Source organism: Chamaea fasciata, unplaced genomic scaffold (assembly GCF_029207755.1).
Source record: "Chamaea fasciata isolate MVZ Bird 193981 ecotype frontalis unplaced genomic scaffold, bChaFas1.0.hap1 SCAF_2, whole genome shotgun sequence".
NCBI classification, from domain to species: domain Eukaryota; kingdom Metazoa; phylum Chordata; class Aves; order Passeriformes; family Sylviidae; genus Chamaea; species Chamaea fasciata.
Genome location: NW_027094087.1, coordinates 471,883 through 499,401, shown reverse-complemented (window position 1 = coordinate 499,401; position 27,519 = coordinate 471,883). Strand labels below are relative to the sequence as shown.

At 58.3% G+C, this 27,519-nt stretch overlaps 1 protein-coding gene across 2 annotated transcripts; it reads left to right on the top strand.

The window, feature by feature from the left end:
- The first annotated feature begins 257 nt into the window (after positions 1-257).
- Positions 258-27,319, top strand: SLCO2B1 (solute carrier organic anion transporter family member 2B1). 2 transcript variants are annotated; one of them, XM_066207216.1, is made up of 15 exons: positions 258-339; positions 7,017-7,106; positions 10,221-10,358; positions 10,448-10,610; positions 12,113-12,340; positions 13,359-13,457; positions 13,815-13,945; positions 18,641-18,749; positions 21,159-21,323; positions 22,428-22,620; positions 23,556-23,712; positions 25,093-25,253; positions 25,633-25,697; positions 26,402-26,522; positions 26,731-27,319. In XM_066207216.1, exons 1-15 carry the CDS (start codon positions 262-264, stop codon positions 26,903-26,905), a joined length of 2,073 nt encoding a protein of 690 aa, XP_066063313.1. In that variant the 5' UTR covers positions 258-261; the 3' UTR covers positions 26,906-27,319. The 2 variants fall into 2 exon arrangements, with proteins under 2 accessions (XP_066063313.1, XP_066063309.1); XM_066207212.1 differs by lacking the exon at positions 258-339 and adding an exon at positions 6,424-6,684.
- Positions 27,320-27,519: the final 200 nt, after the last annotated feature.

Below are 27,519 nucleotides of genomic sequence, written 5' to 3'. Positions count from 1 at the left end.
GGAGAGGGGACTGGAGCCGGGGCACGGAGGGAAAGCCAAGGCCAGTTTGGACTGGGATTGGGTAGGGAGCTGGCAAAGCCCTGGCTCAGCAAACCGCACGGCTCTGGGATTGCATCTTCAGGAAAAAGCAAACACAAAAATTAAAGAAATCCTACCGAAAGCGATTGCAAAAGTTCAGTGCGCTCCGGCTTCCAAAAGGAGCGCAGGCGAAGCCCCACCCCGCACCATCCCCACCTCCAGCCCGGATAGGAAAAGCACTTAATGGCCCCAGCTCCGCTGCCAGGGGGAACCTTTGGCTGCCGGAGGCAGCGGGGTGAGCGCCCGGAGAGCCCTGGAATGGTGAGTCTGGCAGCGCCCGCCGGCCGCCGGGGGATGCTGAGGATGACTCCGGCGCCGGGCTCGGGGCCGCCTCCCGGGTCGGGCTGTGGGGAAAGTGAACTTGCTCACGCCGCTGCTTTTGTAAGGCTCCTGCATCCACTGGGGCTCCGGAGCAGCTTCCCAGGGGAAGGCGCTCCAAGGAGGAGTGACTCCGCACCTGTTCTGTGCCAGCCTTCTGCAACGGCGTTCTGTCCCTTCCTCTCTGCTTATGCTAATTTCTTCGAGGGTCCTTTTTTCCCCCCCCCAGTGAGGCAGCCGCGCTTATTTCTCCCGTTGCGGGGAGTTTTCCCGGTTTTCCCAATGCCTGGAGCTGCCCCAGTGTTTCTGTTACGGTTTCCCTTCTATAAGGGCTGCTTGGTTTCTGCTGGCTGCTCCAAGCCGGGGAGCTGCCGTGTCCCTTGGAGCCTTTGGGCTGGGCTTATCCCCCGGGAGCCAGCCCTGGGAGCAGCCTGTGCTCCCAGGAACACGGGCTCGAAGTTTGGGGTGGGATTGGCCGCCCTTGCTGCTGGCGTCCGGTGGCAGCTGTGGTGTCAACGGGACAGGTCTGCAGGGCTGGGGTGGGCACATGTCCCATCCTGGGGAGGGCTGCTGCAGCCCTGTGATTCCACCCCTCTGGAGATGGGGATAACCCTGGGTGGGCAGCTCCTCTGTCAGGAGGGAATGGCACTGCAGGTGCCCAGAGCAGCTGTGGCTGCCCCCGGAGCCCTGGCAGTGCCCAAGGCCAGGCTGGACACTGGGGCTTGGAGCAGCCTGGGACAGTGGGAGGTGTCCCTGCCCGTGGCACGGGATGGGCTTTAAGGTCCCTGCAACCCAAAGCCTTCAGTGAGTGCTGAGCTGTGCAGCCTGAGGTTCTCCCCCACCTTGGAAGCACATCCAGGGCTCCTCCCAGCCTTGGCCAATTCCCTCAGAAAGCTCCTGAGGAGCCCAAGGGGGCTCTGAGAGCCCTGGTGTCTGCCAGCCTCCTTCTTGCTATTGTTTTACAACACACTCTCCTTTCTCTCAGTGTCCCCGTGTGTCTTTTTCCGGTGTCCCCGTGTTGTCCCAGCCGTCCTGCTGGGCACGGGTGGCATTTCCAGGCTTTGCAATGCCTGGTCCTGGCTCACCCAAACCCCTGAACCCTGCAGGGCTGCCTGGCCTCCTGCCTGCCCTGCACCAGCCCGGGGCTCTCTGGGGCCCTGGGTGGGTCACAGTCAGATCCCAGCCCCCTTGCTGTGCGGTTCCTGGCTCCCAGCCTGCTCCCAGTGCTTCACTGGGGTCTGCTCTGCACCGTGCTCCGTCCTGGACCTGCCACATCTGCCTGGCTGCAGGGAGATCAAATATTGAGGGTCTTCAGCCATGATGTGGCTGCATGTGGGTCTGAGGGATGGCTTGGGAGCCTCGTTTCCCACCTCAGCACCTGTCACTGGCCCCCCAGGCTTTGGAAAAAAATGTTTTTTTAAGGAAATGGAAGCAGTGTGGGACACACAGCAGGCGGGGAGGGGAATTCCTGCCTTGAGATGTGATTGGAACACCACAAGGCTCGGAGGTGTCATCCAAGGAAAATTGATAGTGAGTGCATGGCTGGAGAAACCCCAGGACAAGAACATGCCCAGGGAGGCAGGAAAGGGCTTGTTGCTGTCAGGCAGCTTGGTTGGGGATAGCTGTGGCTCCAGCTGCAGGCCCGGGCACTTCCAGAAGACAATCTCCATTTTCACTGGACTCTCCTGGTCCCTCCCAGCGTACAGATGACAGTGCAGTCCACTAATGTCAAATAATGGAGGAAGGGCACGGAGCAGTTCCCCCTGCTGCCCAAAATACCAGCGTTTCCTCCTTTTCCTGTGCCAGCTCCAGCCCTCACCAGCTGCTCTGGGCTGGGGCTTCACTCGTTGTCCATCACCCGGAGCTGTCACCAGGTCTCCCCCACTCACAGCGTTTCCTCTGCTGTTCACAACCAGCTCCTCCTTTGCTGGCTAAGGAATTTTCTCACTTCTCCTAAACTTTACTCACTTCCCTTTCCTGGCAACAGCATTTCCCCGCTCCTGCTCCTCCATCCATTCCTTTTGTTTGCAGGTGGCCAGCGTCATTCCCAGCTCCTGGTGAAGCAGATTTTACTGGCCGCCTCCAAAATATGGGGACGCTCTGGCTGCTCATCCCTGGGTTAGTGTGGAGGGAGTAAAGAGCTGCCCTTGGAAATCAATGTTCAGGATTGGGGTGTAGCTGCTCCTCATGGAATACTCAGCGTGAGGAGCGGGTCTGTGGTCCTGGGCAGACCATGAGTGCAGATGGAGAACCTGGGTTTCTTTTTCAGGAGTTACAGATAACAAACAGCAAACAAGCTCTGGTTTGCTCCAGGAGGGCTCAGCTCCAGGGAACTGCTGGGGTTTCCACTCAGGATGTGTGCTCAAGGCACGGGGCTGTTGCAGAGGCTCCTGCTCCTTGTTTTACAACAGCTTCCCCTTCATGAATTCCGTTTTTCTCACCGGAGGTGTCTGTGTCCCTGGAGCCACTCTGGCTCTGCCCGTTTCCTCCAGCTGCTTCTTGCACTGCAAACTCCCACAGTTTTCAGGAGGACTCAGCAAAAAAAAAAAAAAATCTGTGTTTTTCTCACTCTTCACGCCTGTCCAAGCAGCAGTGAAGTACAGAGGGGGAAAGAAACATCAGGAAGGTATTTATGGTGTCTGAAACCCCAAATCGGGGAAACTGTGGTTTGGGATCACTTCCCTTCAGGCTTCTCTTGGCAGGTGTTTGTCCATAGAGCCAAGCACTTCCTGCAGCCTGTGGAAAGGCAGATTCCTGCTGGAACTGGGCTCTTCATCCTTCATTCAGCACTTTAACTCCTATCCGGGTGTAGGAGCTGATGAAGCAGGAAGAGTTTCCCTGCCAAACACAGAGGAGGTGGTGCTAGGATAGAAAATGCCCACGGGGGACACAAGGCGAGGCTCTTCTGCAGCACAGCCACACCTGTCCATCCCAGGGCAGCGGGTGGGTGCTCAGCACCTGGCTCCATCCAGAACACAGAGGTGACTTTGTACTCCAAGTACTGCGTCAAACCCCGCGGGGAAGGAGCAAAACTGGCAGAGCCAGGAGATCCCGGCTGGGCAAACCTTACAAACCCTTGGGCCACAGCACAGAGCCACAGGTGAGGGGGGAGGAAGGAGGGCAGGAGCAGTTTAATGGGTGCACAGAGGGGGATGCAGCCCACGAGAGCCTGGGGAGCAGCAGGGCAGCGGCTGAGGAGGGGGTCTGCAGACCCCGAGAGCTCCACAGCCCTGGGCAGCCTTGGGAAGCAAAGCCAAGCCAGTGATTCATGGAATTATGCAAGCCCAGCCTGGCTGCTTATGTAACTGCAGAGCCGTGTCCCTCAGTCAGAGGCTCTGGGATCCCTCCCTCCTCACTCAGAGCTCCAGGGCACTTCCCCTCTGAAGGAAAGGTCACCCCAGGTGTGATGGGCACTGCCTCCCTGCAGGGAGAGAGGGATGGATGGATGGATGGATGGATGGATGGATGGATGGATGGATGTATGGATGGTGGATGGATGGATGGAGGGATGAAGGGAATGGCTTCCCACTGCCAGAGGGCAGGCACAGATGGGGTTTTGGGAAGGAATTCCTGGCTGTGAGGGTGGGCAGGCCCTGGCACAGGGTGCCCAGAGAAGCTGTGGCTGCCCCTGGATCCCTGGGAGTGATTTGAGAGTTCCCATCTCTGGTTTGGTACTGCCAGGTGAGCTCCAAGTCCTTCACCACATCCTGCAGTGCTGGAGCAGCTGAGGATCCTTCCAGGGAGGGCTCCAGCCCTGGCAGGGGGTGCAGGGAGAGGCAGGGAGCTCTGGGAGACCTCAGCACACACATGGGGAGCAGGGTTCCATCCTTCCCCAAGCAGAGGAGCACCAGGGCAGGGCTGGAGCCTCTCCCTCATTGCCTGTGCCTGCATGTCATGTGTTTCAACACAGGTTTTCCCTTTCTCTCTAATTTTTAACTTCCAATAACATTTTCCTATTCCAGCTTCTTGTACGATTCCTGGGACGTGTCATCTGTGGCCCATTTCTCATTACACACTCACTGAGCTGGGCCGATCTCATTTTCACTTTCTTTTTGCCTCTTGGGCACATCTCCGCATCTCTTTTCATTCCCCCTGTCTTTTCCCAGGGAGGGCATGATGTGCATCCGCTGCCTTTTCCCTCTGTTGTACCATAAAGCATCTTTGCACCCACATTTTCCGAGCCAGCTTCCCCTCCACCCCAGGCACACTCATAAATACACCCTGACACCACTCCAGCCCCGCTGCCAGCGAGGGGAAATTATTCAGCACAAGGAAGACAGATTAGGGAATATCTGCTGGCATTTGGAGTCCCCTGCTGGGATTTAATTTGCTGTGTTACATTGGCTGTTATTTACTCACGCTCTGCTGAGCCCAGCTTGTGCCTCGCCGTGCTCAGCTATTGATGGAGGTGTTGGATGGAGTCACAGCCTGGGGAAGGGGACAGGGCGAGTGACGCCCAGCCCAGACCCCTGCTGTCACAGCCAGGACCGTGCTGCAGGTCCCGCACAGGGCTTGGGGAGTTTCTGCTGCCCTGGTGGCAAAGAAAGGGCAGCCTTGGGACGAGGGGAGCATCTTAATCCGTGCCGCAAACGGTTTGTGAGATTATCTCAGACACAGGCAGTGACAGGACACAGGGAAAGGCTTCCCACTGTCAGATGGGAGATTGGGAAGGGATTCCTGGCTGGGAGGGTGCTGAGGCCCTGGCACAGGGTGCCCAGAGAAGCTGTGGCTGCCCCTGGATCCCTGGCAGTGCCCAAGGCCAGTGGGAGATGCAGCGTTTGGCACCAGGAATTCCTCCTTTCCCCCCGGAGCTGTCCGGGATGGAAAAGCTGGCTTGGCTGGTGCCCAGGCGGTGCCACTCCAAGAGGATGCTGCCACGGCTGGGCTCCATCCAGGAAAGCCAACAGGAATCAGATTGATCTTAACCTGCTGCTGTCGTCATGCCTTTATTTTTTTTGTTTTAATCAATTAAGCCCTATCTGCCTTTTTATCTGATGCGCTTTTTGTCCTTTCTGCTGGATCAGGGCACTTTTCTGCTTTGTTTCGTTCCTAGAGGAGAGCTGTGGATGGGTGGGCTCTGAGGGCGCTGGGTTTACCCTCAGCTCGTTCTGCTGGCAAACCCTGTGGTGTTTCAGATCTCTGCTGAGCATTGCCCTTTGTCACCCTCCCCTGAAAGGAGAGAGTGGAAAGGATGGGCAGGGGCACCGGAGCTCTGCTGCACGCCCACGGATTTGTGCCTTGCAGGTCTCACCAGGGACAAAGACATTAACACAGTTACCTGGGACACGGAGCCTGCAGCCCCGTGAGCATTCCCATCCCTGGAAATCCAGGCTCGGCCTCCTTTGGGTTTCCTGCCTTTGGGTTTCCAGCCTTTTTCTCTGCCCTGTGGCCCCCCCGAGCTTCCGAGGGGCTGCACTGCAAAGGCAGGGGCTGTCAATAATAATCAATAATGATCAATAATTGATCAGGGCGCCGTGGGCTGCAACCAGGCAGGGGATTCTTCCTGCCTGCTTTCATTTATGACCAAATTCACTTTATTGATCCCATCCTGTTGTGGCAGAGTCTCCTGGAGCGGGGCTGAGGGCAGCACCTGCTGTTTGCAGAGGCTGCCGTGGCGCTGGGAACTCGTGCAGGTCCCCTCTGGGATTCACCTCTGCTGAGGGTTTATAAACGCCACGCTTTGAGCAGCCCCCTCCTGCTACAAGTTACACCAACCCCCGCGTTTGTTGATTTGTTTGAGGCTGCGGGTCCTCGCTCCTTTGCTTCTCATCATGGGGGAGATGGAATTACACAAAATAACAACGGCAAGCCTTTCACCCCATTGGCCGCGGAGATGAAAACATCTGTTAGAGTGCGCACAACAACAAGTTAAAGCCTAATGGGTTTAACGTGCCTCCGAACAATGCAGCTTCCCGAGGAGGAAGCCTGGGAAACCCAACAAAGACATCACCGGTCCCTGGGGAGCAGGGACCGAGCGGCCAAAGGGAGGGGAAGGAGCTCTGCGGGCAGGGAGGGGGGTCCTGGCTCCCCAGGGACTGAAACTGCTTTGCAGGGCTGCGTTTCTGTGGTGGCTGGGAGTCCCGAAGCGAGAGGGGACGGGGCTCCTCCAGGGGAGAGGCAGGAAGAGCGCGGCTGGAAATGGGATGCAGGGGAAAGCAGCGCCTGAAGCCGGCAGAGCCCAGCACAGCAGCGACGGGGAAGGGTTTGCTGAGCCCCCCTTGTGCAGCAGGAGCCGCTGCCCCTGGGCCCGGAGGGAATCCCTGCATCCAAAGGGATGCGGAGGCGGAGGTACCTCTGGATGGCAGCACAGCCATCAGCTTTGTCAGCTCTCTGCCAGCGGAGGGTGCCCTGTGCCCCATCACCGCCGAGGCCGCTGATAAGGGCGTCACACCGACCCCAGTAATGTTTAACAGCGTCGTCCTTGGCTCTGCTGAGCAGCGGCTCACCTCCCGGGCCTCTGGGGTTTAACATTTTGCAGGCTGCTCCAAGCCCAGGCGATCCGGGAGTAATTAGCCGCTCCTTGGGACACCGTGTGCCTGCTGTGGGGATTTTGCCGGCCGAGCACGGGGGGGTTCAGGGGCAGGCACTGAGCATTGTGCTGGATGATTTATCTTTGACAGGCTGACAGAATGACGAGCGGGGCTCCGAGGAGCGGCCACCCGGAGGCAGCCCGGAAAAGGCTCTGCAGGAGTCCCTTTCTCAGCATCAAGGTAAATGCCTCCGGCTTTCCCCAACACCCCCCGGGACTGCTGGCCTGGGAAGGAGCGGTTCGGCCTCCTGCAGAGGGCACGGAGAGGATCTCTGGCTACCAAGTGTATTTGGAAATGCTCCCTGCGTTTCCCATGGCAAAGGAGCCTTTGGTGAGGAGTTGTCTCCATTCCAAAGCCAGTGGTGGGGCAGAGATGTTTCGGTGCCGGCTCGGCTCCCAGCTCCTGCAGGATTTACCTCCAATCACAGGATGGGTTGGAGGGACAAGGATGGGCACCTTCCTCTATCCCAGGCTGCTCCAAGCCCCAGTGTCCAACCTGGCCTTGGGCACTGCCAGGGATCCAGGGGCAGCCACAGCTGCTCTGGGCACACTGTGCCAGGGCCTGCCCTCCCTCCCAGCCAGGAATTCCTTCCCAAAATCCCATCCAGCCCTGGCTTTGTCACTGTGAAGCCTTTCTCCTAAGTCTTGTGTCCTCCTGGGTTCGGTGCAGCCCCTCCAGGGGAGTGTTTGAGGAGCTCTGCAGAACCACAGGCTGTACCTGGAACGGCTCCCTCTGCCTTGCAGCATCTGCTTCGTTCCCTTCTGGCTCAATAATTCCTTTTTATCGGTGGTGGCAGCCATAACATCGGTTTATTACTACACTCAGTCTAGTTGGAAGCCAATTACCTCGCTCATTAGAGAATCTCACCAGGCCAGAGAGCAAAAGATGACAGTCGCTCTTAAAGGCTCGGGATTTCTCTGACACTTTCGTGGGGAGGATTTGGTGGTTTGAGGGTTTTTTGACAAATGCTGGTGCACGTAATCACCCTCACCCCGTGTGGCAGGAGGAGGGTGAGTCACTGGGGCAGAGGCTACAGACACAGAGCCATGTCCTGAGCCTTCCCCAGCCCTCTCTTCAGCCCACTCAGCTGGATTTTATCTGCTGGGCTTTGGTTGGTCTTTCTTCACTTGCCAGCAAGGTTATCTTTGCAAACACGACCCCGCTGATTTTTCCTCGCAACTCCTGCCACGAGCAGATGTGGAGGAAGCTCTTGTCACCAAGATCACAATCATCCTCAGCACAGGCTGTTTTCTACTCATCTCTTGGGTTTTTTGTTTGTTTTTTTTTTTTCAAGAAGTTAGGCCACCCTGTCCGGTTTCTAAATGACTTCCTCAGAAAACAAAACTTCCAGCCCAGGGTTCAAATGGTTCTTGCAGGGACACAGAACCATTGCACAATGTGGTTGGATGTGTTTGAAGTGGCTGAAGCACCAAAAATCACAGCACTGCAGTTTTTATGGGTATTTATATCTCCAAAAACCACGTACCATGTGTCAAAATGCAGCCAAGGGACATGACTACAAACTGCCCTGTTAGGCTTCAAGGAGCTTTATGGTTTAGATGGGATACTGGGAAGGAATTCCTGGCTGGGAGGGTGGGCGTGCCCTGGCACAGGGTGCCCAGAGAAGCTGCGGCTGCCCCTGCATCCCAAGGCTGGGCTGGACGGGACTTGGAGCCACCTGAGACAGTGTCCATGCTCTGTCCTGCTCTCAGGGAAAAGCCTGGTGTCTGCCAATCAATCCAGGTCACCTGCAGCACACCAGTCCCACCAGTTCCACCAGTCCAAAGGGCAGGAAAAGTCTGCTCTTTCTTTTCCTGATAAAGAATTGGTGGCTGAGAGCAAAGAGCCCCTGGAGGCAGAGCTGGGGTCCTTGCCCGAGCCACTGCAGGTCCTCTGCAGGGCCACGTCTCCCTCCTGTGCTTCACTCTGCCCAGAATAAAATACCAGATTCCCATGTTGAGCTGAGGAGGATGTGGGGCAGTGCTGGGCAGCTGGAACCGTGAAGGTCCTGGATTTGGATCCTCAGGGGGCTGTGTGCCGTGGATGCCTGGAATGAGCAGATCCGGTTTCAGCCTTTCCATGTGAGCTGATGTGTGCAGGAGGCAGAGCCTGCACGCAGCCAGCCGCTCGTAGGAACGCGGGAGTTTCAGCTGAGCTGGCTCTGGGGACACTTTCCTTTGGCTGGGTGACATTTTCCCAGTCCAGACACGTGTCCCCCACCAGTGGTGCCATGAGGTTGGAAGGGGGCACGGCCCTGGAGGGTTGTCCTGGTGTGGATCCTGCCCATCCCTTTGGGAGGAGGTGACCGCATCCCAGCCCCGCAGGTCTCAGGGGCTTTGACCTTCCCCCTTGTCCCTGTTTGTGCTGGGGATGTTGCCTTGGCTTGCAGAGCAGGACGGTTTGGCCACGATCTCACTCCAGGCCTGGATCACAAGGAGACAGAGCAGAAATCCAGGCCAGGCTGAGCAGCCTCTCCGTGGTGGGAGCTGCTGCGAAACACAGGGAGCAGGAGCATCCTCCAAGGCTGAGGGCAGCAGGAGGAGCCAGGGCCATCCAGCCTGTGCTGCAGGGAGATGGGTGGGCCGTGTCCTGAGGGGGTGTGACTGCTTGGGCTGCTTGTTTCGACTCCTTTGGGGCTGCAGGGATGCCTGGGAAAGGCACAAGGCAGCTCAGATGGAGGAGGGAGGATGGAGACGAGGGCAGATGATGGACTTTGAGAAGGTTTTTCTTCCGGAAGCGGAAGAGAACCATCACACTTTCCAGAGGAGATGTGTTTTACATCCAGGGCTTTGTGAGAAGGAAAGGAAGGCAGTGTGAATTCTCCTCCCTGACCTCCTGCTGCCTTTCTCTAAAGGAGTTGTTTGTTGCTGTGTTTGGAACGGGCTCGTTCCTGCCCCAGAAGAGCTCCCAGCACCAGGGATGGCTGCCTGCCTCTGGCTGAATGGGAACAGGGATGTTGTGCAACGTCCCCTCTGCTGCGCATCCCAGGGACAAGGCCAGCACACACAGGCACCGTCCCAGCTGGAGACATGTGCTTGACCACAGCCACTCCTCCGCTGAAGAAATTCCAGCCTCCTTGCAGATACTGACCCCGCTGTGGGTCATTTGGCAGAGGCCAGTTTAGTGGTTCTGACCTAATTCCAGCAGATCTCTCTGGTGGCAGAGCGGGGGGACATTTCCAAGGCTTGTGGTCAGAGGTTTCTGCTGGTTCCTCTCTGGGGGGGGGGAATGCAGTTTGTGGTGCTGCAGCCCTGGGTGACCCTGCTGGGAGCCTCTCCCTCTCTCTTTTGGCAGTTCTTCGTGTTCTGCCACGGGCTGCTGCAGCTCTCCCAGCTCCTGGTCTCCGGCTACCTGAAGAGCTCCATCTCCACCATCGAGAGACGCTACGGCCTCTCCAGCCAGACCTCGGGCCTGCTCGCTTCCTTCAACGAGGTGACCCCCGGCAGGCAGCCCCCCGTCCCCGCCGAGCGCTGTCCCCTGCTCCGCCTGCCCCCCGGCACTGCCCTCCTCTGTCCCCGCAGGTGGGGAACACGCTGCTCATCGTCTTCCTCAGCTACCTGGGCAGCCGCGTGCACCGGCCGCGCCTCATCGGCTGCGGGGCGCTGCTGGTGTCCCTGGCCGGCTTCCTCATGGCCCTGCCGCACTTCCTCACCGGGCCCTACCAGTACGACCAGTCCGTGCCCAGTAAGTGATCCACGAGCTCGGGGTGGGGCCTCGTGGGGCAGAGCAAGGAGATACCGGAGTGCTGGAATGGTGTTTGGGCCGAAAGGGACCTGGAAGATGGTCTTGTCCAGCCCCTTCCACCGTCCCAGCCCGGCCCTGGACGCTCCCAGGGATCCAGGGCCAGCCACAGCTTCCCTGGGCAGCCTGTGCTCCCCACCCTGACGATTCCTGGGAATTGTCGTAATTCTCCACCCTGACTGGGAACAGTTCCTTCCCAAGCTCCCGCCTATCCCTGCCCCCTGGCAGTGGGGAGCTGTTGTGAAATGCCCTTCCTTCTGGGCACTGGGAGCTTCAAGCTGTTGGCCTCTCCTCAAGAAATCCTATTTTTCTGAGCGTGAAATCACCTCAAGCCTGAGAGGCAGCAGCTACTGGTGGAAAGCAGAGCCAGGGGACGTGGGAGCCATGGAACCGTGGGAAAAGGCAGGAAAACAATCAAAACACAGCCTGTGCCTCTGATTCCCCTTGCTTGCCGCACATCCAGCCTCACCTGCCTTCCCTGCTCCAGCTGGGCTGTCTTTGGGGGTTTAGACCCCACTGGAATGTCAGCCCCCCTTGAGAAACAGGCAGGTCTGAACCACTCGTGGAGGGAACAGGGCAGGGTGGGTTTGGGATCTTCTCCCGGAAGGAAAATGAAGGGATGAGAAAAGAGAGAAAGGAGAGAACCAGTTATTTGCTACCTTTCCAATTCCTGCCATGAGGCTCCCAGCAAACCTTCTGGAAGCCTCCACTGGACAGCTTTTGTTTGGCTCACCAGAGGGAGTGCAGCAGGTTCGGGGAGCTGCAGGCACCAAAGGAAGGCTGAGCAGGTGAACAGTTGCTGGCTGCAAACGGGGGCCAGCCTGGCAACAGTGGGTCGGTGTTTCAGCAGTGCTGCTGCAGGTGGCCTCGTGTCTGAGCACTTGGAGCTCCACAGGGCTGGGGGCATAACCGTGGAAATCCTGCCACAGGCACCACCACCCCCTTGCCTGGGGCGCTGAAAGGGAGATGAGGGTGCTAAAAACCAGCACTTTCACTGGGGCAGCTTTGCTGAGGAAAACGAGTTCTGGTTTCCAGGGTGGCTCCTGACAAAACCTGCGGGTTTGCTGGTTTACCTGTGTTGGAAGGTGTATCAAAGGTCACGGGAGGGACCTCAGCCCCACTCCCCTGATGGAAGAAAAGCCTTGAGGGCTTTCTGTGGCACTTGAAGCCATCTGCGTAAACATCAGTGATCTTTGCACCTTCCTTGTGTTTTCTTTCACCTGCCGTTTAAGGATAAGATAAGGACCTGGAGCTGCTGGAGCAAATCCAGAGCAGGTCATGAGCTGCTCCAGGGCTGGAGCCCGTGGCTCTGGAGCCAGGCTGGGAGAGCTGGCAGTGCTCACCTGGAGAAAGCTCCAGGGAGAGCTCAGAGCCCCTTGAGTGCCTAAAGAAAGAAGTTCTTTGTCCAGCTCGAGCTCCTCAGAGCTGTCCTCCTGTCACCGCAGGCACCTTCAGCAACAGCACGGACCTGTGCCAGGACGGGGCCCCGGGGCCCTGGGCCAACCTCAGCGACGGCAGCTGCACCCCCCACGCCTCCAGGGAGAGCCACGAGGTGCTGCTGGTGATGTTTGTGGCCCAGGCACTGCTGGGCATCGGCGGCGTGCCCATCCAGCCCTTCGGCATCTCCTACATCGACGACTTCGCCAGCGAGAGGAACTCCCCCCTCTACCTGGGTGAGCCTGGCCTCCCTGGCAGGGGGCAGACCAGGCTGGAGTGACAGCAGGGCCAGGAGGATTAATTAATGAGAGCAGGGGTCGTTAGAGCCCCTCTGCTGTGCCCAGAGCCAGGAAGGTTTCTGCAAAAAGAGTTTCTGTGCTGCCGGCTTGGGCAGGCAGCAGGGGAGGTGGGAAACACCATTTGGGGCAGATGCTGGGGCTTTTGACAACCCGGAGACAGAGCTGATTAACATCTCCTCCTCCGAAAAGGCTTCAAGGAGGACGAGAGGAACACTCTGATCTCTGTGTTCACGAGGGGCAGCAATGGGGGCTCTGTTTAGGTGTTGGCAAAGTGATGCCAACCAAAGAAAGCGGTTTCAACCCGCTGGGAGATGGGAGGGTGTCCTTCGGTAGAGGGGCTGCTGGGGAACGGCTTGGGCAAAAGGGGTGAACCAGGGTGGGGGGATGGACAGGGAGGTCCTTGCAGGTCCTTCTCGTCCTTTCCCAGCTGTTGTCTGTGACAGCCTTGAACTGAAAGGAACAGCAAGGGTGGACCAAAACAAGGTCATTGCTGTTAAAAAAAGGAATCACAGCATCGAATTTTGCTCTGGTAGATGATCCAAACCTCTCACACGTAAGGTAGGAGCTGAATCTTGCGTGCGTGGATTTCTTTTATCAGAAATTCACTCAGGAGAGTTCACTGATAGCTTTTATCTCCTTAACCTCGTAAAAAACCGTGGGGTTCCCTGGATTACTGATGCCATGGGGCACTTGTTGTTCCTGGAAGTACTGCTGCAGTCCTTCCAGGAGGCTGAAGAGGAGCATGAGGAAAGGTCTGAGTCACATCAAAGGGAATTCCCTGTGTGAAAGGAACATGGGCAGCGTGGGGCTGCTGCTCATGGAGATAAGGAAGCTGCCAGGGAAATGGGCTGTGCTGGGGGCAGGTAGAGCAGAGCCTGGTCCCTCCTTGGGGCCCCTCTGTCCCCGTGGTCCCTTCCCCAGGCTGAGCCCTGCCCCTGCTGCCGTCCCTCCACAGGAATCCTGTTCTCGGTGACGGTCATCGGGCCGGGGGTGGCCTTCCTGCTGGGCTCTGCCATGCTGAGGTTTTACGTGGACATCGACAAAGTCAGCGCAGGTGAGGGCACGTGTGCTGCCACGGCTCCTGGAGCAGAGGGACCCCAGCCTCCTGTGGGCTCCCTGCCCTGTGCCAGTGGGGCAGAGGGGGCATCTGGGGCATCCCCGTCCCTGCTGTCCCCATCCAGAGGGCTCAGCCGCTCTTTGGACACCCCGGGGACAGGAGTGGAATGTGATTCAGTGATGGGATGATCAGGGGCAAACCCTGCTCAGGCCCCACAGCTGCTGGTCCCTGGGCTGGGAGCCACCACCTTGGGGCTGGCTGATGCTGGGGGTGGCTGGGGCCACCCTTTGGTGCCCCGGGGCACCCCCCTTGTCCCAGTGTTGGTCTGATGCCCCCTCTCCTCTCGTGTTGCAGCTGAGGTGCAGCTCACCAACAAGGACCCGCGCTGGGTGGGGGCCTGGTGGCTCGGGTTCCTGGTGGCCGCCAGCCTGGTGGCCCTGTCCGCCCTGCCATACTTCTTCTTCCCACGGGAAATGCCGAAAGAGGTAGGAGAGGTTCTGCACACACACCCCTCCGAACGTCAGCCCCAGGGACCGCTGACACTTCTGCTCCTCGGGGAGGGAAGGGTGCTCTCCCCGACTGCCGTGTCTGACCCTGAGAGCTTTGCCAGGGGAGGTGAAGGGCAGCCAGCCTTCTCTGCCCTGGCTGGGAGCAGCCCTGCCTTTCGGAGGTGGAATTGGAATTCCATCCGTGGGCAGACAAGGACGGGTCTTCTCCAGCAGCAGCAGCAGCTGGGGAGCAGGGCCGGGGAGGGGCTGTGCGGCCCAGAGCTGCCACCAGGACCTGACACAACTCGTGAGCTTCCCCAGCGCCTCGGGAGCAGCCAAGCACAACAAGCTGTGCCTGCAGAGCAGCATTTCCTGCGGGCCGGGCTGTGCTGCAGCTGCTGGGACACGCTCGGGAGGTGAAGCTGGGCTCCTCTCGGTGTCTCGGCCGTGCTCCGAGTGGGGTCAATGCCCTCCGTGGGTGCTTCACCTGAGGCAGCACCGAAACCTTCCTGTCTGAACACGTCTGTGCGCCGGGGCAGAGTGATCCTTCCCTCCTCCTGACACTGCCTGAACTTCCACGGGGCTGAGTGGAGATGTGGGCTTCCCTGGCCTGTTTGAGCCGTTCAGCTGGGGGGTGCAGTGATTTACTCCTGGCCCACATGAGCAGTGAGGGGGTGGGGTGGGGACTGCTCCGTGCATGGCAGGATGAGCGTGGTCCCAAATGCAGTGTGCCTGGTTGATGCTGCCGCAGCCGGGGCTGCTCTGAGGCCTCGGGGAAGGTCTGTGCCAGCAGGGTCTGCTCCAGACTGGGGAGAAGTCCTTCATTAGGGTTGATGGGAATGTTAATTTCATAAACGCCTCTTGAGAGAAAAATAATGCACTTCCAGCTAAAACAGCTGCACTTTCTGGCAAGTGCTGCACCCTCGAGCAGTTTGGATCGGGTGGATATCGATTTCAAAAGGAGCAGGGAGGTTTCACCCCGCTCTGCTGGCTGGGGTCTGTCTGTGTGGATCACTCCCACGTGGCTCAGCACCCACGTGGCCCTCTGCAGAATGTGAATTTCTGGAATTCTTGGATTTCTCCCCATTTTCGCATCTCCCTCAGAAAGCTCCTGGAATCTTCTGACAGTTAAAAATAATAATAATAGGGAAATAGAGTAAATAGAGTAAATAGAGCCAACTTGTGCCCTCCTTGCAGGATGGGAGGCACCAGGGCCACCACGTCAGTCCCGTGGGGTATCAGCACCAGCAGCAGCAGCACAGGGGGTCCTGCCTGAGAAATTCCAATAAAAGCCTCTGTAGGAAGTTGGCCACGTGCAGTTCTGGGTAACACACGTGAGCTGCAGGAGCACTCCAGGACGCGCTGTCGTGGATGTTCTCCTGTGCGTGTGTGTCCTGTGCTGCCCCCAGCAAACCCCTCTGGGCGCAGCAGGGGAGCAGCCCCTGGGAGAGGCACGGCTCTGCTCTGCCCAGAGGCAGCCGAGGTGCTCCTGCACCACCGGCTGGGATCCTTTTCTGGCCACCCTCCTCAGTGGGCACCGTGCAGCAAGCCCTGGGTGTCGCCCAGCCCTCTGTGCCTTTGGAGACCTCCCTGCCTCCTCCCACCAGCACATCTGCATTTTTTATTCCACAGCCACGCTGCAGCCTCACCTTTTTTTGATGAATTCTTCCTTTGAAGTTCCTGGAATGGCTCGTGTTAACATTAATGATGGTGTGGGGCTGCTCTTTTGATCTTTTTTTTTTTTTTTTGGGTAAATTAGCCAACTGCAAACCCAGAACATTTCTATTTCTCCGCTTTGCTGCTTGTCAGTAGGTTTCTAGCACCAAAGTACCCTGAATAATCCTATTGAGGACTGATCACAGCACAGCCATGAGGTTGTCATGAAATCAGGAACGGGATGGGAGGATGAGGCTGGGAAAACGGTTTTCAGCCAAGAACAGCTTTTTTCCCAAGTAATTCCAGTTTAATCCTGCCTCCATGAGCCTCAACCGGGGCCTGTGCCAGGGCTTTAGCACCCTCACAGGGAACAATTCCTTCCCCATATCCCATCCAGCCCTGCCCTCCTTCATCTTAAAGTCATTCCCCCTTGCCCTCTGTGTCCTTGCAAAAAGTCCCAGCCCATCTCTCCTGGGGCCCCCATCAGGTGCTGGGAATGGAGGTTTTTCTCTGGGAAAAGGTGCTGTGGTGCTCTGGGTGCCTCATTAAAGCTCAGAGAACACCACCAAAGGCAGCCTAGGGGTACAGGGCATGGTCTGGGGAACAGAGAGGGCCAAGTGGCAGGACAGGCTACAGGAATGGGCTGGTCTCTGCAGCTGGATTTTCCCCAGGGAGCTTTAAAGACAGGCACAAACAGCGGCTAAAAATAATCCTCCCGTGTGGTGGGAACAAGGTGCCCCTCGGCTGGTTATTTTAACACTCCTGGAAACAGGGCCCCTGGAGGGACCCACGCGTGCTGGAAGAGGCACAGCGGAGTGTTTGTAGGGAGCCTGACCTTGTCAAAAGGAAAAGAATTCTTTCCCAAGCCGTGAGGTTTTGCACTTTGTTTGTCTAATGTGAAAATAACTCCCCTGACCTTACTTTTCATTGGGCTGGGAGTGCCAGGTTCTGTTCACAGCCAGAGGGAAACTCTGCAGATCCCTCAAAATAAACAACGAAAACCTCTCTGTCACAGAGCAGGTCGTTTAGCCCTGTTTCCAGGGGTGTATCTGGATAAACCCAGCCTGCTGGCACCTCTGGCTGCCCTTCTCACAGGTGCAGTAGCAGTTGGGAAGAGCAGGAGCTGGCAGGAAAAGCTGCTTTCATTTCCCTCTGCTGCAGAGCCCTGCTCTGCCATCCCTGGATTTATTCACGTCCGTGCAGGGAAATGGGGGATTTCCTCAGGCCAAGGTCATGTCGGGGATGCTCTTCCTGATGCCAGGTGTGTGGGAGCTTCATTCTCCTTCCTGAAAAGCCTCCTCCATGCCCCACGAGGGTGGCAGTGATGCCAGTGGAATCACGGGGTGGGTTGGGATGCAGGGACCCTAAAGGTGCCCCCAGCCCCAGTGTCCAGCCTGGCCTCGGACACTGCCAGGGATCCAGGGGCAGCCACAGCTTTGCTGGGCAAAATCTTCCCTGCAGATGAAATCTCGTTGCAAAACCCTGAGATGCACCACGAAGCTGAGCCCTTTAAGGAGCCATCCAGGAGAATCCAAATGTGAGGGCATTTTGCAAGCTCCGTTTGTTTCTCCTTGGCCTGATGCTGGGGCAGGGCTGAGCAGCCAGCCCGTGTCACTGCACCTCCCAGCTCCAGCCTGACAAATTCCTGCTCTGAGAATGCCAAAATCCCCCGGGGCGGGGGCACAGCATCCTCCTCAGGGCTTGGGCATCTCTGATGGTGCAGCCAGCACCTTGCCGGCACCTTGCCAGCATCATCTGCAGCAGGCAGGCAGGATTCCTGCTTTTCCTTCTGCCCCTGCCTTCCTTCAGCCCAGAGGAATGTGTTTCCTGATCCTTTCAGGCAGCAAAAAGCCGTGCCAGGGCCAAGGCAGCCCAGGGAGAGGAGTTTCCCCCTCTGTGAGGGCTTTGCTCCGTGCGCAGCCGGCAGGGAAACGTCCCCTGCTCGGGTCACACGCAGGGACAGACTGGGGGAGCTGGGGGGAGCTGGGGTTTTGTCTGGACGTGCAGGCTGTTGACTCTCAGAAGTGCAAACAGCTGGAAGCCGAGGAAGCCGCGGTCAGGAACAGCTTGAGCGTATTTTTGGAAGATGCTGCAGCTTCAGAGCCGAGTGGAGAGCCCCCGTAACGCAATTGAAAAGTGAAAGGGAGCTAGATTTTATCTCTGCATCTGAAAAATGTATGAAAGCCGGAGCTGCAGCAATTCAAAACAGGAAAGGAGTTTCAGCGCCCTTGCCCATCAGCAGGACCCGTGGCACGCACAGCACAGACGCCGCGACCTCACTGCTGTTTAATGACCGCTCTCAGTTTCAGGGCACGGGAGGTGATTTTAGCCCCCGAGCTGCCGTTTCCTCCTGCCCATTACCAGCCTCTAATTGCTGTCGAACGAACTCATTTGTCCGGCTCAGGTCAGAGCTGCTGGGGCCGGCAGAGCCGGGGCTGTAAAAACTCCGCGGTTTCCCATGCAAAGCACGCTGCCCGGAGCCCTCCGCAGGCACAGCAGCACATCCCCTCTAAACCAGCGCCCTGCGCTGCTGTGATTCCCCCAAAAGCCTGCAGGGCAGGGGCCCGGGGCACGTCCCAGAAATGCCCTGCCCTGCCCTGGGGAGGGAGCCTGCCCCGGGCTCCAGCACTGCCCTGGGCAGCCTCTCGCCTTCAGGTGTGGCGAATGTTCTGCCTCCGCCCCACACCCTGCGATACCCTTGCACCAGCCCCGAGGGCATCCACCATTCCCTGGGAAGGATTTTTTTTTTTCCCCCCCCCGAATCTGTGCGAGCTGAGCACGCGGTGTGCCGTGCCTGGGGAATGGCACAGCTTGGCATCGATGAAGCGTGATCCGCTGCTGTCAGGAGGGGTGGGAAGACTCCTCTGCAGCACGGAGCCGTGCCTGGGCGCTGCCAGCGCCGCTGGAAACCCAGCGGAAACGCAGCCCAGGCAGGGATGGCCGAGGCCAGCAGCACCGTGGGCTGGGAGAGAGGAGGCCAGGGCAGGGGCAGCTGTGGGCCGGTGTGTGCAGTGACAGCCTCTGGTGTGTCCCCAGGTGGTGAGAGGGAAGGACGGAGGCAGCAAGAAGAGGGAGGACGTGCTCAGGCAGCTCAGGCCGAGGTCGGAGCGCACGGAGAGCCTCTCCCTGACGGAGTTCATCAGACGTAAGTGTGCTCCCGCACGGACAGCATTCCCTGCTGGCACACGCACGCGGCCATGCCGGGGCTGCAGTGCTGCCAGGGAACAGGGCTGTGCCCCCGCGCTCGGCCCAGCCCCGGGATAAGCCCCTGAGATGCGCCTTAGGCTCAGCGCTGGGATTAACGCCTCTGCTGCCAGCGGACGAGCTTCAGCCTGCCCGCACTGCCCCGCTCCACCTCGTGCCACCCCAAGCCCCTGGCCTCGGTCACTCGGAGTGTCACCTGCCTTCCCTGGCAGTGCCCAAGGCCAGGCTGGACAGGGCTGGGAGCACCCTGGGACAGTGGGAGGTGTCCCTGCCCATGGCAGGGGTGCCACTGGATGGGCTCTAAGGTCCCTTCCCACCCAAACCATTCCATGATTACGGAGAAGGAAACGCCTTCCGCCGAGTGTTCTGATGCTCTGGGGACGACCAGAGAGCAAAGTGACCCTCGTGGCAATTTTTGCAGAGCAAGGGTGGGTCGGAGCCCATCCCAGGAGGTTCTCCCGGGGGCTCTGAGTCTCTGTGGGGCAGCCTCGGGCAGGAAGGGCTTTTCCAGCCCCAGCAGCAGCACCAGCTGGGAGCTGGGTGCAGGACAAGGGCTCAGCCCCAGCTCTGGGGACACTCCAGGCACGGAGGTCACTCACCCCAGGAGGGAGCCAGCTCCTCTGGACTCACACAGAGCTGGGCAAGTCAGGGCTGCTGTGGAACGATCTTGGCTCTGGCACCGACGCTCTGCGTGACTCTGGCTTGCACCCTGCTCCTCACAGCCACAAATTCCTCCTTCTGCAGGCATTGGATCCTCCCGCAGTAATGAAAAAAGTAGGATTTCGCTTGCCTGAAGTAATTTCCATTGCTAATTTCCAGGCTTCTGTTGAAAACACCTGGGAGGATGTGCAGGTTCTGCTGCACACACCGGGAATTAGCCCATTAAGGTGATCCTCAAGGCAATTGGAGCGCTGCACTCGTCACTCGTGACTTGTTTGTGTCTCTGATGGTCCCTGAAGGCACTTTCAGGGAGATTTTTTGTTTGTTTGTTTGTTTGTTTATTATTTTAAAGTTTCCTCTTGCTTTTCCTGTCTGCCCAGCTTCCTCTCTGGAGCTGTGAGGAGGATCCAATTAGTGCTGAGGTGGGGATTGCAGAGGATGGGAATCTTGCTGCTCCCACCATGAAGCGGGGAGCTGCTCAGCTTTTTTCCTCTGGTCTGGGGTGGCAGAAGGGCCGTGGGTTGGTTAAAAAGACCAGAGACCTCCAGGGAAAAGGACTTTTTGGTGGAAGATCCCCACAGAAAGCTGGATTGGCTCTCAGGAGATCTTCCAGCAAGCAAGCTGAGGTTTCCTATCTGCAATAGGGCTGGGAAATTCCAGGAGTTCTCTTCAAAAATCAGGACCTTTAGTGGAACTTAGGAGCAAAACCATGTCCCCTCCTGGGTTCCCATTGGTGTAATGCAGCTCCCTCACTCTGCCCTGACTCCAGCCTCCAGAGGGTCAGTATTCCAGGGTCCCTGACCGTGCTTTGTGTGCTCGGACCCCTCTCAGGACCTGCTCTCAGCTCCCTGAGATTTTTTGGCTGCCTGCCTGACCTGGGGGCAGAGTGCTGAGCTGGAGAGGCGATGCTGCCACCAAGGGGAGCTTTGCCTTTGGGCGTGGAGGACCCCACTGCACGCATGGAGGGTCCTTTTGCTCCTCACAGGACATTTAGGACAGCCCAAATCCATCCCCCTCAGAGGACGGCTCCCAGACAAGCCCCAGGGAGACGTCCCCGCCGCAGTCCCGGCGCCGCTGTGCTGGAGCAGATAGAAAGATTGTCCCAGTTGTTTGTCAGCTCCTCACAATTAACACCCCTAATTTATGGCAGTCCTTTGCCTTAATCCTCGCTGTTAATTCCTTATCTCTGCTCCAGCATATTGCCTGCCCAGGCCCTCATGTGGGAGGCTCATCAGCCGTTTGTTTGGAGGTTGCCCTTTGCGTGGCAGCCGGAGCAGGGGGTGGCTTTGGGACGTGCAGGAAGGGACATCGCTGCAGGAGGGGCACAGCAGCCCGAGCCCCCGGCAGCAGGGGCTGTGCTGGGCAGGCTGGAGACCTCTCCTGCTCAAGGGCTCAGCCTTAGGGCAGTGTGCTGGAGTGTTTCTTGCCTGTGATCAAAAAAAACGCATTTCTCGTGATTGAAACGAAAAGGACGCCGAAACTGCAACCGCAGCAAACAAATAAATCAACTTTTAATGACTCCCCATCTACTTTTGTATTTGTCTGAGCAGAAGCTCTGCCAGAAAGCTTCAAGGGAGGGGGTGGAATGAGCTGAGCTTTGCAGTACCCTTCCAACCCGGACTCTTCCGTGATTCCCTGATGGATGTTCTGCTGTGCCCCTGCTCTCCATGGTTCCCTGTTGTCCTTTCAGGTTTTCCTGTGGTGCTGCTGAGGAACCTGCGGCACCCCGTGTACCTGCTGGTGGTGCTGGCTCAGGTCAACCTCTCTGCCATGGTGGCTGGGTTGGCAACGTTCATGGGCAAGTTCCTGGAGAGACAATTCTCCCTCACTGCGTCCCTGGCCAACATGATCATCGGTGAGTGCTGCTGAGCTTTTGGCTCCTTAAAAAATAATCTAGAAAACAGGAATAAAGCCTTCCTCTCTGGAATGAAGCCTCCCTCTCTGGATCGGTTGGAGAGTTCAGAGATCCTGCCACAGAAGCGTTTAAAGCACGTGTTTGAACAAACAGCACCTGAGGGAAAGAGGCCTCTGCGGTCTGCAGCAGATAAATCAGAATAAAGTGAGCGGAGCAGACTGGCAGAGCCCGGGGGGGAGGCAGGCAGGGAGGTTAAATGCTGAAGCGGTGCTGTCCTGCCCTGCTGAGCTCTTCCCAGCCCTGATTTACCCTCTGCATTCAAGCCGGCACCCTGTTCCATCGATGAATTCCTCTAGCCTTTGTTCTCACTCCTGAGTCTTGCTTGGCCTTTTTCTTTCAGATCAAAAAGCTTTCTGTAGCTGGAAATTCCTTCTTTGCGTGGGTATTTACGGGCTGAAAGCAACCTCCCCGTTGATTCTTAGCTGAATTAAACAGTTTGCATGTCCCTAGCTGAATTTTGGTCTCCCCCCCACACACAAAAAAACCGGGGGGTTTTATGTAAATGGGGTTTTATAAGGTGATTGCAGAAATGGGCACAATCCTGCCCTGCACGGAAATCAAACGTCCTCCTCAGGCTTCCTTGGTGTTTCTTGCTGTGGACACTGAGAAATCACATTTTGCTGGGTGAAGCTCAGCTTTCCACTGCTCCTGACACCTTCCATCCAGGGATCCATGGGGCAGCCAGTGTGCTGTGGGATCCTGCTGCTTGTGAGGAGCAGCTTTTTCCTGGCATTATTCCCTTGGTCCCTTCTGACCCACCTGTGCTGGAAAAAGGGAACCCCACAGCAATTCCTCTGGGGTTTGCTGTGAGAAGGGACCCATCCAGATCAGAGATGGAAAGCAAGGTTCCAGGATAGGACGAGGGGGAACGGCTTTAGATTGGGAATTAGTAGGGAATCCTTCCCCGGCAGTGTCCAAGGCCAGGTTGGACAGGGCTTGGAGGACCCTGGATGGTGGGAGGGGGTGGAACTGGGCGGTGTTTGGGGTCCCTCGCACCCCATCCCGCTGTGTGCTTCCCTGACCCCGTGCCCTGCCTTTCCCCAGGTGCCGTGAACATCCCCGGGGCCATGGTGGGGATCGTGGTGGGCGGCGCCATCCTGAAGAGGTTCCAGATGTCCCTGAGGCAGTGCAGTGCCCTGTGTGTGCTGGGCATGCTGCTCTGCCTGCTCACCGCCCTCCCCCTGCTCTTCCTGGGCTGCCCCACGCAGAGCGTGGCCGGTGTCACCTACTGGGACAGGTACCAGGGGCTGGGCACGGGGTGGGGGCACATTCCCCGGGACGGGGCTGGGAGCCAAGCAGAGTGCCCAGAAATGGGTTTATTCCCTCAGGGGGAGCAGTTAATGGAGATGAAGTAAGAAATCCTTGTGGGTAAACAGCGAATCTGCCGTGCCTTTGGGTTTAGGGCAGAAAATGCACGGCTGGCCTTCGGGACTCAGCCCACACGTGGTGGAGTCAGCTTTATCTCCTCAGGGTTAAAACGTGTTTAACGTGAGGTTTTGAGGAGCAGGGTTATAAGAGTTCCACCAGTGACATCTCCTGCTGAGGGGCAAGAGTGGAACCCGAAGTAAACACGTTTTTGGCATGAACAGCACAGAGCTTTCATCTTGGAAAGCGTGGTGGATGAATAATTCGGGCAGGGGCCAGCCCTGGGATCACCCCACCCAAGCTGTGGCACCTAAGCGTGGGCAGGACCTTCTTGTGTGCCCTCAAGGCTTGATCCGGGGCTCCGTGAATTCCCTGTTCAGTGTCCCGTGGTCCTGGCCCTCAGAGGAATCTCCCTGCTCTCCCTCCTTCCCTCCCACAGTGTGGTGTTGCAGGAGCCCCAAAGGCCAGGTTTGGGAGCCAAAGGCCAGGTTTGGGAGCCAAAGGCCAGGTTGGGGAGCCAAAGGCCAGGTTGGGGAGCCAAAGGCCAGGTTGGGGAGCCAAAGGCCAGGTTGGGGAGCCAAACATGAAGGAAGGGGGTGGCTCCCGTGCCCGTTTGTGTCTGGGATGCTTTGCGCAGGCAGAGCGAGGTTCGGGGTGGTGCTGGAATTGCCCAGGTCACACGGGGAAGGGTTTGCTGCGCAGCCCAGTGGGTTCTCCCTGGTCCCAGCCCACGGGCGGTTCATTTGCTGTGTGCGATGCCCACTGGGGATGCTCCGTGGCTGGCATTAACGCTCTCCTCGCGCTCAGCTCGGGGTTCGGAGCCCAGGACGCGGAGTGCAGCGCGCAGTGCCGCTGCTCCCAGCGCGGCTTTAACCCCGTCTGCGGCTCCGACGGCGTGGAGTACACCTCGCCCTGCTCTGCCGGCTGCAGCGGCCTCAGCACCCACACAGACGGCTCCGTCCTGGTGAGTGAGGGCTGGGGCAGGGTGAGGGCTGTGCCCCGCTCCAGGCTGCAGGGCGCTGTCTGTGTGAGAGGGCTGTGTGTCTGTGTGTCTGTCGCAGCGCAGGGGGAGCGGGGTTTGCTCCTGCCCTTCCTTTGCTTTGGGTCATCCTGCTGCCCGTGCTGGTCTCTCCTGAGCTGCTCCCAGCCCGGCACTGAGACCCCGGCAGCCCTGGGCTTTCCCAGCCTCTCCCTTGGGCCTGCAGGCAGTGCAGGAGGGGAGATCCTTGCCGTTGGAACGGCTCTGCAGGTGGGTGTGGGTGAGTGGCTTTCCTCTCCTGGCACAGGATGTGATGGCAGCGTGGGGCTGTCTGGGCAGTGAGCAGCAGCGTTTTGTTCATTAACAGCACTTCATTTTAATAGCACTTATGATTGCTGCCAGAGCTCGGTCCCAAATGTGCTTTCCCGCACCCCCCACGCCTGCCTTTTGTACAGCAGATCCTTCCCAACTGCTTTTCCCCCTCCTCCACGATGCTTCTCTCTCCCAGCCCTTGCTTTCTGGGAAATTTTACACTTTTCTTACCATTGTCAGCATCTGTGCCAGTACAGGGACCTGTGGCACTCGCTGCCCACTGCCTTCCCTGTCCCAGGGTTTCCAGGAGCCCTCCCAGGCTGCAGAAAACCCTACAAGTGTGTGCCCAGCTTTGCTGCAGCCCTTCCACAGGGCACCGTGTAAGCTTGGATGTAGGAGCGAGGTTTTGGGAGGCCCTGAGCTGCCCCTGCCTCTGGGACCACTCTTCTGCAAACTGCCACCCCCTCTGGCAACCAAAAGATCGTGCTCGTTTTATTTAAAGGTCTCTTCAAAAAGAAAACAAAAAAACCCCAGGGGTTTCTTGTTTAAAACAAAATGAAAAGGAGAGAATTATGATTGAAAAACAGAGGAAAGGAAAAATTCCTCATCCATCAATCACCCCAGGGCATCTTTTCTTTGCTGTAAGGCTCTGCTAGTTACGTACGAGCCTCTCTCCAAGGTGAGGTTTTCCACGTTTGATTTACCACAGCCCTGAGCTTGGATGGAGGGGCTCACGGCAGGACAGCGCCCGTGCCAGGGCCTCAGCCAGGAATTCCTTCCCAATACCCCATCCAGCCCTGCCCTCTGGCAGTGGGAGCCATTCCCTGTGTCCTGTCCCTCCATCCCTTGTCCCCAGTCCCCCTCCAGCTCTCCTGGAGCCCCGGACGGGGCTCTGAGGTCTCCCCAAAGTACTGAGTGCTAATTGCTGCTAATTATTTCCAGACAAATCCTACCCCCCTGTGCCTCGCTCTGGCAAGCTGGCAGCAGCGTTCCCTTCCAGCTGCACATCCCAGGGCACGTGAGCAGCCTCTGGAAGTTGTCTCCTCTTTGCAGAACTACACGGGGTGCAGCTGCATCGCGGGACCGGGCTCCGCCCGGCCGGGCACCTGCGGCACCGCCTGCTCCCACCTCTTCGTGCCCTTCGTGGTGCTGTCCTGCCTGGCAGGGATCCTGGCCAGCACCTCCCACACGCCCTCCTTCATGCTCATCCTCAGGTGGGGCACCTCGGGCGCTCCTGGGAGACCGCAGAGGGCTCCCAGAGGGGATCTGTGGGGCAGGAGGAAGGATTTCTCCAGCTGCGGGACTGGGGATTAAATCAGCTCTGACTGGCGGTTAAACCAGCCCTGTTCCTGCAGATTGGGGTTAAACCAGCCCCGTTCCTGCAGATTGGGGTTAAACCAGCCCCGTTCCTGCAGATTGGGGTTAAACCAGCCCCGTTCCTGCAGATTTGGGTTAAACCTGCCCTGTTCCTGCAGATTGGGGTTAAACCTGCCCTGTTCCTGCAGATTGGGGTTAAACCAGCCCGGCACTGCACCTCCTGCCCTGTTCCTGCCGTGCCTTCACCTCGGCACGTGTTCCATTTTGTTTTTTCAGGAGCATCCAGCCTGAAGACAAATCCTTCGCTGTTGGGATACAGTTCATGCTGCTGAGAGTTTTAGGTAAATTGAAATGTGTTAAAACACCGTCCTGGAAAACAGTGGCAGCTCTTGGAGAGGGCTTTCCCAAGGCAGGGGAAGATGCTGCCCTGCAGGGTCTGGGGAACACATGGAGGGGGGATGAGACAAGGCAGCTCCATCTCCGTGTGTAAACAAAGGAGGGCTGGGAATAACTCTAGGCCCAGGAGCTCAGGCTGCGTGCACACACTGCTCTGCTCGCCTCCAGCATGTCAGGGGGGCTCCAAACCCCGTCCTGTGATCCCACCAGTTACGTTTCCAAGGGGGAATATTCATGTGGCACGTCCTGGAGGCCCCCAGGGCGTGCCACGGCAGCTGTGGGAAGGAGCAGTAAATGCTCAGTGTACAGAGGAGGTGAGCACGGGAACAGGCTGCCCAGGGCACTGGTGGAGTCCCTGGCACTGAAGGGCTCGGGAGGTACCTGGCCGTGACACCTGGGGACAGGGTTTGGGCTGTGACACCTGGGGACAGGGTTTGGGCCGTGACACCTGGGGACAGGGTTTGGGCCGTGACACCTGGGGACAGGGTTTGGGCTGTGACACCTGGGGACAGGGTTTGGGCTGTGGCACTGGTGCCATGGTTTTGGGGTGTCTGTGGCAGCGGTGCCGTGGTTTTGGGGTGTCTGTGGCACCCTGTGCCGTGTTTTTGGGGTCTTTGCGGCGTGGGGCCGGGCTGACGGTGTGTTGCAGCGTGGATGCCGGGCCCGGTGCTGTACGGCAGCGCCATCGACACCAGCTGCCTGCTGTGGGAGAGGCGCTGCGGGCGCAGGGCAGCCTGCAGGTACTACGACAACACCCGCTTCAGGCAGAGGTAGGCACGGACGCGGCACGGGGACACGCTGCCGTGCACAGCACTGGGGACACGCAGGGACAGGGAGCCACCGGGCTCACTCCCAGCACAGCTCCCCGCCCTGTGGCACGGGCAGTGCCGGGAACAGGCTCCCCAGAGCCCCGGGGTGGGTGCTGGGAGCGCCAGGGAGCGTCCCCACGCCCCTGACCCGCTGTGTTCGCACCTGCAGGTACCTGGGGCTGCAGTTCTTCTTCGAGGTGGGCGCCTTCCTGTGCTTCGGGGGCGTGTACCTGATCCTCAGCAAGCAGGAGAGGGAAGCCAGGCAGGCACGGCAGGCAAAGGCAGAGCCGGAGAAGGAGAAGCTGGCAGGGAACTCCCTAAAGGGCCCCGAGTCCAAAGTGTGACGGCGACGGGGGAATTGTGCTCCGCTCTGGAGTGAGGCCCCGTGGATCGGCACACCCCGAGCTGTGCAGGAGCGATGGACCTGGGGCTGCTCCTGATCCCCCAGCGGGGTCGAACTCTGCCTGCCCTGCTCTGGATCCATCCAGACCTCGTTCTCCACCCCAGGAGAACCTGCAGCTCGTTCCTTCCCATGGGTTAATCCTTCCGTGGGCTCTGCAGCCCCCTGGATTTGTGTCCTCCAGAGCCGTTCTTCCTGCTGACCGTCTCGGTGGTGCCAGCCCTGAGGATTCACCAGAAACCTGAAGGGGTTTGTGGTGTGGGGCTTTTTTTTTAAATGAATAATTTTTAAGAAACGTTTTTTGTACTGAACCCATGGATCTCTGGTGATTGACGATTATAAACACAATTTTTATTTTTTTGTGTTATCAGCACTTATTTTTCTGATGGTCAGTGCTTATCACAGGAGCTCACTGAGGCACGTGGGAGTTCAGGTGCATTCCTGGTTTGCAGTTCCAGGAGGGCAGAACTTTTCCCAGGGTTGCAGGATCAGTTGGAGCTCTCTCCAGACCGGGCAGAGCTTGTGGCTAAAACCATCTGAGGCCAGCCCCAGCCAGCC